At 33.6% G+C, this 14,477-nt stretch overlaps 1 protein-coding gene across 1 annotated transcript in view; it reads left to right on the top strand.

Annotated features, from left to right (window-relative positions):
* The first annotated feature begins 6,257 nt into the window (after positions 1 to 6,257).
* LOC108692452 (caspase-1-like) overlaps positions 6,258 to 14,477 on the top strand; it is an 18,837-nt gene continuing 10,617 nt past the window's right edge. Inside the window, exons 1-2 of the mRNA XM_018200696.1 lie at positions 6,258 to 6,449; positions 13,795 to 14,054. Of these exons, the coding sequence (XP_018056185.1) occupies positions 6,370 to 6,449; positions 13,795 to 14,054 (340 nt within the window). The 5' untranslated portion in view covers positions 6,258 to 6,369. The remainder of the gene's footprint in view (positions 6,450 to 13,794; positions 14,055 to 14,477) is intronic.

Below are 14,477 nucleotides of genomic sequence, written 5' to 3'. Positions count from 1 at the left end.
GGGGAGATACTATTCGCGCTATGGACGCAAACACTACTAATGCTGTTCTTAGGAGCCAATAGTGCAATAGCATTAGCAAGTTCCATAAACGATCCTAGCGTAGTGTTGGTAGCATTTAAACATATATTTATCGAAGTTAAATTAATGTAGGAGATTCTATTTTCAATCACCAACCAAACTTTTTCCTATAATTAAAATTTTTAAGATTTTGTAAAGTATTTGTAACGTAAATTTTTTTCGTAGTGAATAACAGAACGCAATCTCAATTGCAATCTCCATGATAGCTTGCCGCTAGGCCGAAGTGAACAATGTAGAAACTAAAAAAAAATTAATAGTTTACACTAAATTAATCAGATAAAAGGAAGAATCCTTCCGAGTATCTGTTGTCAATTTCAGAAGAAGAAGCATATCTATATCTAATAAGGATCTTAAGCAGGCGGAAGTTATCGCACTAACCAATAATTCTATATTCTTAAGTAGGCTTTATCATGCAAAATTTCTAGAAATGATATAATATTACTTCCACTGCGCGGCAAGTGTTGCCGCGTTCTGTGTGCAGGAGTCAAGTCTGATTTCGCATTCGCGCCTTCTACATCATGAAACAGTTGCTGACACCAATTCACAGATTTACATCGAAAGTATCCGCAAATGGCGGCGTTTAAAGAGATTCGAAATTTGATCAATCACGTGATCAGCATTTCTCACTTAACTTTTATTAAAGGGACTCTATGCAAATTCAGTGTCATTGAATTATATACAGTGCGTTACCAAAATCCGGATAAATTTCACTTTAAATTTTCCGCTATTGTGCCTTCGCCAGAGATTGTTGTTGGCGTCCGAGAAAGTCTGATGCTTCTAATAAACCGTTAGGGGCTCTGCACAAAAGAAACAAGGAACAGAGAACAGAGAATAAGAATTTCAATCTATCAGAAACTGTGTATTCCACAATACATGATTTCTGATAGGTTGAAATTTTTATTCTCTGTTCCCTATTCCTTTTATTGTGCAGAGCCTTTTTTTCTGTTCTCTGTTCCCTGTTCCTATATTCTCAAAATAGCTGCAATATTGAAACCAAGTATGAAGTATAATCGAAGAGTCGCGATCATCGAAGGCCTTCGCGTTGAGTGCTCAGCAATGGAAATAATTCGGTTCTTTGAATACCCGAGATTAACCATTTATGACGTGATAAAATATATGGCTTTAGAACAGTCTAACGAAGGTTTCAATATGCTAGCGAGGAAGAGTTCACTCGAAAGAACGCACTGCAGTCGTTGAAAGGCCTCGAGCGCTGATTTCGGATAATCCAGGGCAATCATTGCGCATTCTGATGGGTATAGTAAAGCCGTAGATAGAAACTGTAGCATCCGGAATACGTTTTTCAACAGGACGGTGCACCGGCTTATACGAATTATTCAATTCAAACTTGGCTCTCAGACAACGTCGATGTTTTGGTCCAAAAAATTCTGGCCTCCCAGTAGCCCAGATTTAATTCCTTGGACTATTACGTATGGAGCGTAATTGAAAAGGTCACAAACAAGTCTCAGCTTTCCAATGTGATGTCACTAAGGACCGTTATTGAAGCAGCATTCGTCGGCATGAACAGCGTGCGTGCGAATGCTTCAGATCGAGAATAGAGGCTGTTATTCAAGTTAATGGGGAGACTATATCGAATAATTGTGTTTTACAGAGATCCTTCAAGTGCCATGTAAAAGGATTTTTTGTATTTAATTTTAAAAATATTTTGTTTAAAGAAATTGTTCGATTTGTCCGGATTTTGGTAACGTACCCTGTATTGGAATGGGCATCTCCATTGTAAAGCATAGAAAATCGTAACAATTAATCAGTGCCATTTTAATTTCATCAATATAATAGCGAATTAAAAGTTTTCAGGTGCACTTACGTGTAGTGTTCTTTAATGAAACGCGTGTCAGCAAGATCATCATGTGTGTATATTTGAAAGATTACTTTGAAAAATTATAAAATCGCATGACTGTAAAATGTGCAAAGCATCAACATAAAGCTGTGTGCTGCGTGCCTGAGCATAGTATATACAGTAGTGTAACTCTGTCGGTTTGATTTTAGTGTAGGCCAAAATGAAGTGCTCATGCGTGAAATAAGTAAGTTAGCGTTGCCATGATTGTTGCCTAAACTTCTTTCTCTTTTCATTTTTTTTTGACTCTGTCAAAATTTCTCTGTCAAAACTCACTAGATTAATTCGCATCACAATCCGACGAATTGTTGAAAAGAATAAGTGCTATTATAAGAACATATTGGAGCATATTAAAGCATGCGACGCGAATAAATCTAATATTGCAATGAAATAATTTAAACTTTATGAAAATTAATAAAAATAAATTATAAATATTAGGTGTACAACTTTGCTTCCGCCGTTTTCCTATAGATGGCTTTAGCGGTAAGTGGTGGTCGAAATAAATAGATCATAGACGTCATACAATAAAGTTGGGCATCTATCAACATAACCCCATAGAAACATTAGTCGATTTGTGTCTGCATCATAAAGTTATTCTCGATTGAAAATGTCAGTTTACGAGCCAAATTCTCGTCATTTGCGGGAGGTTTTAATTTTTTGCTTCAATATGAAGAAATCTGCGGCTGAGGCTCATCGAATGCTCTCAAATACTTATGGTGAGGCCGCTATTAGTGAAAGAACGTGTCGTGAGTGGTTTCAACGCTTCAAGAACAGTGATTTTGACGTCCAAGGTCATGCTCTGTATTTGATGGGATCAGCTCGGCGTAGTGTATTATGAGCTGTTAAAACCGACTGAAACAATCACAGGCGATCGGTATCGAACGCAATTGATGCGTTTGAGCCGAACATTGAAAGACAAACGGCCGCAATACAACGAGAGACACGATAAAGTGATTTTGCAGCATGACAATGCTCGACCCCATGTTGCGAAAGTGGTCAAGACATACTTGGAAACGTTGAAATGGGAAGTCCTACCCCACCCGCCGTATTCTCCAGACGTTGCTCCCTCTGACTATCACTTGTTTCGATCAATGGCACACGGCCTGGCTGACCAGCACTTCCGGTCTTATGAAGAAGTAAAAAATTGGATCGATTCGTGGATAGCCTCAAAAGATGATCAGTTTTTTCGACGCGGGATTCGTACGCTACCCGAAAGATGGGAGAAAGTAGTGGCCAATACTTGGACAATACTTTGAATAAATGTATAACCAATTTTTTACAATAAAGCCTCGAATTTCGGAAAAAAACGGCGGAAGCAAAGTTGTACACCTAATATATAGAGAAATAAAAAAAATATGGAAAAATATTAAATTAAAATGTATATTTGTATAAAGAAATATTATGTAATTATATAATTATGAAAATATTATGAGAAAACTGATATAAAAGAAATTTATATACATATATATCTAAAAAATAAGTTTAAAATACAATAAATAAAAAGAAATCTTTCTTGCTCGGATTTTTATGTTACTTTTTATTCACGTTTTCACTTTATTACTTTTTTAAAAATTCGATCAATCTCTTGAGATTTCTCACACATTTCATGGACAATATACTTCTCTCTAAATTTTTACTCTGAACCATGTATGCTTGAAAGACAAATATTTAAGTAGAATATTGAAACGCTTTCTTAAATAGAGAGAGAAAGAGAGAGAGGAGAGAGAGAGAGCAATAAAAAAAGGAAAAAAAGAGATGAGGCAATTTATTTATTTCACGCATGCGCACTCTATTTTGGCCAATTAAAATCAGGAGAGTTGCGCTACTGTATATATTGGGAGTACAAATAAGTTTCCACCGTTTTGCAAAAGACGACGCCACTAATAAACTATATTAAAATTGTTTGATGTAAAACGACATATCGTAAGATTGGACATCCGGCAACATCATAATCTTGAAATATTAGCGATTTTGTATCAACATCATATATTTTTTTTTGTACGAAAATGTGAGTTTTGAGCCGAATAAGCGTCATTTGCGGGAACTTTTGATTTACTTCTTTAATTTGAAGAAATCTGCAGCTGAGGCTCATAGATTGCTTGTAGAAGATGATGCTGCCTTAAGTGAGAGAAGTTGTCGTGAGTGGTTTCAAAAGTTTAAGAACGGTGAATTTGACGTCGAAGACAAAGAACGTAGCGAAAGGCCGAAAGTGTACGAAGACGCGGAATTGGAAGCATTATTGGATGAAGATTCATGCCAAACGCAAAAAGAACTTGCATTTACAGAAGTGACTCAACAAACAATTTCATATCGATTGAAATCATTGGGAATGATTCAAAAGCAAGGAAATTGGGTTCCATATGAAGCCGAGAAACGTTGAACGCCGATTTTTCACATGTGGAATGCTGTTTGCCAGGCAGAAACGAAAGGGTTTTTTGCATCGTATAGTCACTGATGATGAAAAATGGATTCACTACGATAATTCAAAGAAGAGGAAATCATGGGGATCACCTGGCCATGCTTCAACATCGACAGCCAAGTCGAATATTCATGATAAAAAACTCATGTTGTGTATTTGGTGGGATCAGCTTGTCGTGTATTATAAGTTGCTCAAACCGAACGAGACTATTACTGGGGCTCTCTACCGAACACAATTGATTGAGCCGAACACTCAAAGAAAAACGCGCCCACTACTACTCCAGGCATGACAATATTATTCTCCTGTATGATAATGCTCGATCACATGTTGCGGCGCCGGTCAAAACCTACTTGAAACACTCAAATGGGAAGTTCTACCTCACCCGCCGTATTCTCCAGACATTGTTCCTTCCGACTATCATTTGTTCCGATCGATGACGCATGGCCTGTCTGAGCAGCATTTTACATCATATGAAGATACCAAAAATTGTAGCGATAATTAGATAGCCTCAAAAGATGAAGCGTTCTTCCGACGCGGTATCCACATGCTACCAGAAAGATGGGAAAAAGTAGTGGCTAGCGATGGCCACTACTTTGAATAAAACCTTTCGTTTATGGTTGGCGAGCAGCATTTCACATGTGAAAAATCGATATTCAACGTTTCTCGGCTTCAGTTCATATGGAACCCAATTTTTGATAAAAAATTTTTGATAAAAAACGGCGGAAACTTATTTGTACTCCCAATACTGTAAGTGTAAGCAGAGAAGTAAAAAGGGCATTTCATAGGTAAGAATTTTTATATTAAATGTATCAATTCCTGCACATGTGTTAACGATGTAGGATATGTAGGAAAAGTGTTATTAATGTTATTTTATTGAATATACTAATAAAATTAAAGTAACATTATTTTTATTTACATATACCATTCATATTATATAGATTTTCATATATCGATAGTACATCGATCGATACATCGATCGCAGCGCGCGCGCGCGCGAACGCTTCTGATTCGCTCAAATATCATCCCAACTAAAATGGCGGCTGATCAATTGTGACCACGAATTTTCCTCGATGCTTGTTTTAATATATATATATATATATATATAATTCAGTGGCCAGCGCTCACTGAACATTCAGTGAACAATCGTACTTTTGAACCTATTAGCTCGTGTTCAGATTCCCGGGTGTTCTCCGAGTGTCACGTTATCCTTGTTTACGTTTGATAAGTAACAAGGATAGAATGATACTTGGGTGGCATTCGAGTGGGAATCTGAACATAACCTGGGTACATTTATGCCCGTATTCATAGTTAGACCTTATACTTAAGGCTTCTTTAAATTTTTCTTTAGATGCAGCAGCCAATGAAATAATTTATAGAGTATCTAAAAATAAATTTATGGAAATCTTAAATATAAGGCCTGACTATGGCTGCGGTCAAAGTCTCACTACAAATGCTTTGAAGCGTTTGGTTGATTAGAAAAAAGAATTTTACAAATTTAAATCAAATTCTAATCAAAAATTGCTTTAAAGCATTTGTAGCATCGCGTTGACCGTCTCCTGTGAATACGAGTACTATAATCACTTATTCAGTGCTTAACGAGCTCTTGCACCTGTTGGTTTATATTTTCGGATCTATTGGAATATGAGATCATATTCCATTCAATCAGATGAAAGAGCTTATTGAGCACTTAGTGAGCTTTTGTATCTATTTGGTCTATATTTTTAGATCTAATGGAATATACCAATCAGATGCAAGAGCTCACTGAGCTCAGTAAGCGATCGTGCTTCTGGATACATCCAATGCACCACTACTGGCTCGCTGAGCATGCGCAGAAAAACGCGTCCTGGATTTCGAAGTCCAAGTTCTATACGTTTCAGTAATCGGCATCAGTATTATTGAAGTGCATGTCTATGATTGTCACGATACATTCTTTGTAGACGAAACTAAACGAAGCGATCGCAAAAATTGCGCAGTGAGAACTAGACTCTTTCTCTTGATAATAAGATACAAAATTCACGATATGTGTTCTACTGACAACAACAGCATGAATAACGGCGTGCAAATTGATGATGTTGGGGATGCGTTCGGATCATTTGGCAGGTATGTATATACGAATTGATATGAGTCGTACTCGAATCGCGTCTACTTGTGGCTCGAAGCATGCGTATCACATAATTCGCCATACAATGTAAACCATCGTCGTAAATATCTATACAAAGCATTGTAATTATTTACATTTCAAAATTTAACAATATTTAACTGTATTATGTGGGATACATACATATATATATGTATCTAATTGGACTCGATATTAGTATTGTAACAAAGAAAAATATTGGAACTGATATACACGTATCGTGTATGAGAGATATAGATGAGAGATATAGATCAAATTGTTTGATATGCAGTGGCCATATCTGGAAACATCGCTCAGATGCCTCCGATTTATTATCTGTCCTTGTTTAATATTTAATTTTAATTTCGAGCGACGTTTTCCGAATGCAGCCAGTATCATTTATTAGGAGACTGCTCGAAAGGAGTTGTCAAATCGCATTGAATGGATGGGTTAACTTCCATCGATTTGTAAATATGTACAATTCTTAACCTGTTTCAAATTAATCTTTCGCTGAATAGTGTCTCATATAGTGTCTAATATGAGATATCATGTAGCAGTTTTTCTAAACATTTCGTAATTGGTTTATGTAACATAACAAGATCCATATCCAATATTAGAACATAAAACATGTTACCATCTATATCTATCGTAAGCTCCTTATGATGATCGTAACGCTCATCGTAATAGCTATCATAGCTATCGTAAGTTCGTCACAATAATTGATTTAACTTCAATTCTTATGATTACGCTTGTCTTGCGATACAATAGTCAATAAGAATGAGGTTAAGTGAATTCCGCGAATTGCGAGGTCGATTGATAGACCGGTTCATCACTTTCGATAATGTTTTTTTCAGATTCATTATTTTCCATGATAAAAAAGCAATACGACGTTATTCAGCTCTAACATTCTATTTCATTATTAGTTGCGTTACGATCTTATGTAGAGAATGTTTATGGTAGTTTTATTTCTTAGAAAAACAACCGCTTACAATCGCAATGTTACGATAGATGTAGATTGGCCTTTATGGTAGTTATATCCCAAAATGCATTATTCAAGAATGTCTTGAAATTTTCGTCTCATTCTGGTGAAAATTTTTCTCATAATTTTTATACGAAGTGGAACATTTTTCAAAAATATTCAGAAAAATTCGGAAAGTTTACAGTCTTCTCTCAGAACTTCTCATACAAGTGAATCTGAACTATTCTGAAATTTCTCATTCCATAATTTTTAAAAAGTATTTTCAAAATTTTTAGACTTTGCAACATTTCATCAGAAATTATACTTACAAAAAAAATCTTAAAAATCTTACGATATTTCATAATTAACATATATGAAAAATTCTGAGAAAAGATGTAGATACTCCAATTCGTATAAAAAAATATGAGAAAGTTATAAAATTATAGAGAAATTTTGAAAAAAATGTTTACCATAGCAAGTATTGTAATTTAGATATTAATACATATGCCTATAAAAAATGAGTTCAAATTATTGTCTCATTTTTGATAATTGATCAAACATCGCAGATTTTTCTACATCTACTATTATAGCGTAGCTATTTTTGCTGTGTGATGCGACTCGAATTTTCATATAGCCTCGAAATCACATTTAAAAATTTAATGAAAAACAAGTCTCAAATAGTTAAATTCGTGAGAAAACTCATGTAACAACATCGCATATAAATATTTTGAGTCAATAAAAAAATCTTGATTTTATACATTTATATTTTCTTGAGAACTGAGACTTGAGAACATCTATTAGATATGGCAATATCGCACTTTCGAGAATCGATAAGGAAGTCTTTCGCATTCTTGTCATTTCTTCATGAGAGCCATTTTACACTTTTTTTTTCTAAAAATGTACTTTTAATTATTTTTCCTTTATAATTGTTAGGACATTTTTTCTTTCGTACAAATATTTTGACAGATAACTTATGCCTACACGTATATTCATCTGCGTAAAAATGCGACGTTGCCGCGATCTAATTCCTCTTATTTATCTAATTCCTCTTATTTACTATATGATACGGAGATTTCCTTTTTTCCTTAAATTATTTTATTATGATTTAATATTGTAAGTATATATTAGGTGTACAACTTTGCTTCCGCCGTTTTCCTATAGATGGCTTTAGCGGTAAGTGGTGATCGAAATAAATAGATCATAGACGTCATACAATAAACTTGGGCATCTGTCAACATAACCCCATAGAAACATTAGTCGATTTGTGTCTGCATAAAGTTATTCTCGATTGAAAATGTCAGTTTACGAGCCAAATTCTCGTCATTTGCGGGAGGTTTTAATTTTTTGCTTCAATATGAAGAAATCTGCGGCTGAGGCTCATCGAATGCTCTCAAATACTTATGGTGAGGCCGCTATTAGTGAAAGAACGTGTCGTGAGTGGTTTCAACGCTTCAAGAATGGTGATTTTGACGTCCAAGGTCATGCTCTGTATTTGATGGGATCAGCTCAGCGTAGTGTATTATGAACTGTTAAAACCGACTGAAACAATCACAGGCGATCGATATCGAACGCAATTGATGCGTTTGAGCCGAACATTGAAAGACAAATGGCCGCAATACAAAGAGACACGATAAAGTGATTTTGCAGCATGACAATGCTCGATCCCATGTTGCGAAAGTGGTCAAGACATACTTGGAAACGTTGAAATGGGAAGTCCTACCCCACCCGCCGTATTCTCCAGACGTTGCTCCCTCTGACTATCACTTGTTTCGATCAATGGCACACGGCCTGGCTGACCAGCACTTCCGGTCTTATGAAGAAGTAAAAAATTGGATCGATTCGTGGATAGCCTCAAAAGATGATCAGTTTTTTCGACGCGGGATTCGTACGCTACCCGAAAGATGGGAGAAAGTAGTGGCCAGCGATGGACAATATTTTGAATCATAAATGTATAACCAGTTTTTTACAATAAAGCCTCGAATTTCGGAAAAAAACGGCGGAAGCAAAGTTGTACACCTAATAAAATACTTCGTTTTATTTTTACATAACGTTATATTTGAAATTTAAAGACAACATGTTTGAATCTATCGTTGATTCGCATAGTTGGAGTATAACTACCTTAAAGACATTAAACATTTAAAGTCATTAATAAGACATCCTTTAGACATTGTATAATAGAACAGAATATATTTACTTCAGTATATTGAAAGCCAAGAAGCAGATTTGATTTACAAAAGAAAATTCTATCTCACTTATCAATTCATTCTTGTATCATATACAGTTATAATTAAATCTAAACATCTGTTTTTCTGTCTACTTTTTACACCCTCTTTTCTTTCCATTCTCTTATTTTTTATTCCTTATCCTAATTACTTTCATTCTCATATCTTCCTTCTTTTCTTCCTTTCCTTTCTTAATTCTTTGTTCCCATCTTGTCGTAGTTCATAGTTTCTTTCATAGTTCATAGTTTCAGCATTCTTCACAGATCTTCTACATTATCTACAATATATCACAGCTTCCCATACATCATTTACTTTATCACATTCATACACAATACTTCTCTTATTTTACATTTATTTCAAAGTTGTTAGCAATGTTGTTGGCCGGTATTCAGTCGATTCTTATACTCCATAACGATTTCGGCAGGACGAACGACGAAAGCACAAATCTGAAACTTCATATTTTGATGGCACAAATTATATCGCTTCTGTTGTGGAAGTAGCGACTGGTCGTGGCGAAGAGTATAACTTTTAAATCTAATAAGGATCGGGGGTAGTTTTTGAAGGAATGGTAGGAGCGCGAAATGTAAAACTTCATATTTTGGCGGCACAAATTATAGTTTCTATTGTGGATAGTGACTCGGACCAGACCGTAATTGAAACCAATAATCAGATTCATTATATAAACTAATGGACTGATAATCGAATCGAAAATGTTTTTCGGTTCGATTTTAGTCCAGTTTTTGAATTTTTCAATACAGGGCACATTAATAGGAACAATCTTAAAATCTTGCGATACGTATTTCTGAATCCATATAAATTCTTTATATTTTTCGAAAAATATTTAAAATAGTTAAATACTCAAAAAATAAAATATTATCTTCGGTATCGTATGCATTAATAATTTAATTTAACAAAAAAAATATTTTTTCTTATTTTTTTCTGCTAGTTTTCTTTACGATTTATCGAAATACAAAAGCACACTAATAGGGGCACACTATGGTGTATAGTTATACCTATACATCATACTGACAATGAGTAAAAAAATCTTAATGAATTATATCATATAATGCTAAATGATTTTTTTTTTAATACCGTGTATATTTTTAATATACTTTTATAATTGTGCATACAGTGCTCGCCAAAAGTCCCGGGCCACCTGAACAATTTCTGAATGATTCGAGATATAGGAAAGAGTTACATCTCTTGTGTGTGTGTGTGTGTGCGTGCGTGTGCGTGCGTGCGTGCGCGCGCGCGCTCATTTTGGCTCCATACATCTGAATAACAATGTTCAAATGATCATAACTCTGCGAAAAAAAAAATCATAGAAATCTCGGTCAGTCCACGTTGGTCTCATCTTGAAAAGTCCTTTCAAACGAGCCTTCATCACTTGACCCCACATGTCATTTAAGATTTTTAGGCCCCTTTTTTCCCCCTTCCTTCGGGAATGTTAAAGTGGGTGTTTTTGAGGTTTATATAATGATAGATTTTATAATATTCCATTGTACCCCTGTAAATTTCAATCCTTTGACAAGTAGTTTTTACAAGAGAACAGGTTGAAGTTATACGAGTAAACGCAAAAATTATTTATCGGACGTAATTTTGTTAAAGGAAAAAATTGTTTGCTTTAGCATTAAGTATCACATTTTGTATTTCGCGAGCGCGAATTTTGAAACACTCTCTGTATATTGTAGATATAATGTAAAAAAAGCAATGCAATATTGAACAAAGTAATGTTTGCAATGCTTTTTGCAGCATCAAATAAAGCAATCTTCGTTTACAGGCTCCTTCCCTTAAGATGTGGAAAAAAATATTTTTTTGTTCTCGTCTCTTTTTTTCCTGGGTTTTTTCTTAGATTTTTCCTTCCTCTACAGCACTATTTCATGTTTCCGGAGATTTACGAGAAAAATTATACATGTTCGGTAGAAATAAGAAGTATCCAGAAATGTAAAAACATGATTTTTACATATAAAATTTCAGTTATATTTAAGCTAAAGTCAAATTTTTTTAATGTTTGGCCGTAACATTAAAAATTTGTTTTTTAATGTTACAAAATTTTTTAATTTAGAAATCTAAGAACTATTCAGAAATTTAAAAACATGGTTTTTACATATAAAATTTCAGTTATATTTAAGCTATAGTCAAATTTTTTTAATGTTTGGCCGTAACATTAAAAATTTGTTTTTTAATGTTAAAAACATACATTTGGTCATATTGAATCCATTTTAATTTTTTAAATTTCAATTTATAATGAGCAACCTCTCAAAAATTTATATACTAATAGCATTTTCGAGCGGATTGATTTACATTGATTTGGTTTAGATGATATATTCTACTATTCGATGTTCTATCAATAAGAGAGTACAATCTCATTAATCTAACTCGGATTGGTCCAAACTCGCTTTAGTCGAATATGCTATAAAATTTAACAATGCTTAAAATTAACAATTTAATATGCTAAAATTTAACAAAACATGTTTTTAAAAAATGTATGACACAAAGGTTATAAAAAAGAATTGATTTGGCGATTATTTTAGGATATACTCTGTATATACACTCGTCAACAAAATTATCGTAACTTAGGTAAAATATCAAAATAAACATAAAAATAATCGCATTAATTTTTTTTTTCATCTCAAAGGTGTCTGTACTTTACGAAGTTTTCAAGGGATTTTGAATCTATCCTTACCTGGCATCTTTTCAAAAATAAGTTGTTTTTTTTTTTTTTTTTTTTTTTTTTTTTTTTTTTTTTTTTTTTTTTTTTTTTACGCACTCTACAGGATGAAGTAAATTTGTTTCATAAATGTTATGATAATCATCGTAAAGTATGGATTTTTCTCTTATAAATAAAGAAAAATTAAGCTTTGTACGATTTTTTTTCAAGGCGATACGGTGTATCAAATTTACCTATGCATTTTATTCAATTACCGCCAACATTAGCACCCGAGCGCACTACGGGGAGATGATCCGATTTTGCGCGTGCGTGTGAGAGATATATTTGTTCTTTTAAAATTGTATATTTCCGCCTCATCTTCGAATAACCTGTTGTAAATGTGCACGCATATTGATGCAAACTCTAATTGAAACCTGAGGAATTTTCCACCATATTCGATGTGATGCTGCTTTCAGTTGCTGCACATTTGTTGGTGGTTCCTCTAATTTTCGTCTTATCTCATACATGGGATTCAAATTCGCGCTCATTAATGGATGTGATAGCAACTAGATGATGTTTTCTTCGAGGAAGTTAAGTTTGCAATTCTGGCGGTATGTGGACAAGCGTTGTTTTATCAGGATAAAAGGGTTGAGATGCTACTACGTCCACCAATAAGCGCGGATTTGAATCTTATTAAACATGTATAAGATGGGAAGAAGACTACGAAGATTAGAGGAACAGTCAACAAATCTGCAGTAACTTGAAGCAACATCAAATATAATTGAGAAATTCCTCAGACTTCAATTAGAGTTTGCATCAATATGCATGCACGTTTACAAGAAATTCGAAGATGAAGCGGAAATATACAATTTTAAAGAATAAGTAATCCCCACATATCTCCACTCCACACACACACACACACACACACACACACACACACACACACAAAGCGCGCGTATAAATCATGTAAGATCATATAATCTCCCCATAGTGCACATTGGGTAATGCTGGCGATAATTGAATAAAATGCATAGGTAAGTGATTCACTGTATCTCCTCGAAAAAAAATGTATAAAACTCATGTTTTTTAATTTGAAAGAGAAAAGTCCATATTTTACGATGATTATCATGACATTTATAAACAAACTTTACTTTATCCGTAGAATGCATCAAATATCAACTATGTAAATTTCTTAAAAAAAAACACATTCTTATTTTTGAAAAGATTCTAAGTAGGATAGATTCAAAATTCATTGAATGAAAACTTCATAAAATACGGACTTTATCATTGAAAATAAAAAAAAGCTTTTAAATGTGATCATTTTTCATGGAGTTACATTTATTTGAATTTATGCGAAAGTTTGATATAAATTTACCTATGCGATAATTTTGTTGACGAGTGTGTTCGTGCGTGCGTGCATATACTTTCTGAATTTGATTTTGGATTCTAATTTCTTTTTGACTTAAAACATGTGGAACAATAGGAAATTCTTTTTACAGAAACAGCGCAATTCCTTCTTCTAATGTAATACAATTGGCACCCACCCAGCGTTATGAAGTGTACTATAATATGAATCATTCCAAGCGTGGTTTAGCTCTTATCTTCAATCATGAATTTTTCACTGTCTCACATCTTAAACCTCGTTGTGGTACAAATGTTGATTGTGAAAATTTAAAAGCCACCCTGAAAGATCTTGGTTTCGAAGTAAACGACTATCACAATTTGACTCAAAAGGATATAGTCAAACAATTAGAAAGAGGTAAGCTGCATTTTGAAAAACATGTACATATTCATCATTCTTTTAAAAAACTTATTGTATTTAAGAAATATTTATATATTTATATTTATTATAAATATTTATATTTAAGAAATATTTATATTTTAAAAAATGTGGAGAAAACATATTGAAAAATTTCTTATATTATTTTATAATATTTTTAAGAATTTGTCATTTTAAAGGGCCTAATCGAATAAGCATATAATGCTTCAAATGCCTTCAAACCAAATCCAATTTTAAGTATGGCGCATTATTAAGCTCGATAAAAGATTATTTTACATCAAATTTCAATCTGCTAAACTTATCCTAGTAATAATGATGAAAAACGTCAATTTTTTATTTTTCTATCGTATGAATTAAAAAATCCAAAAATATTTGACACATTTTTTTGTTATATTTAACAAA

The sequence above is a fragment of the Atta colombica genome, unplaced genomic scaffold (assembly GCF_001594045.1).
Source record: "Atta colombica isolate Treedump-2 unplaced genomic scaffold, Acol1.0 scaffold72, whole genome shotgun sequence".
Taxonomy (NCBI): Eukaryota; Metazoa; Arthropoda; class Insecta; order Hymenoptera; family Formicidae; genus Atta; species Atta colombica.
Note: the sequence above shows the minus strand (reverse complement) of the source record. Positions and strands in the feature narration are given on the sequence as shown.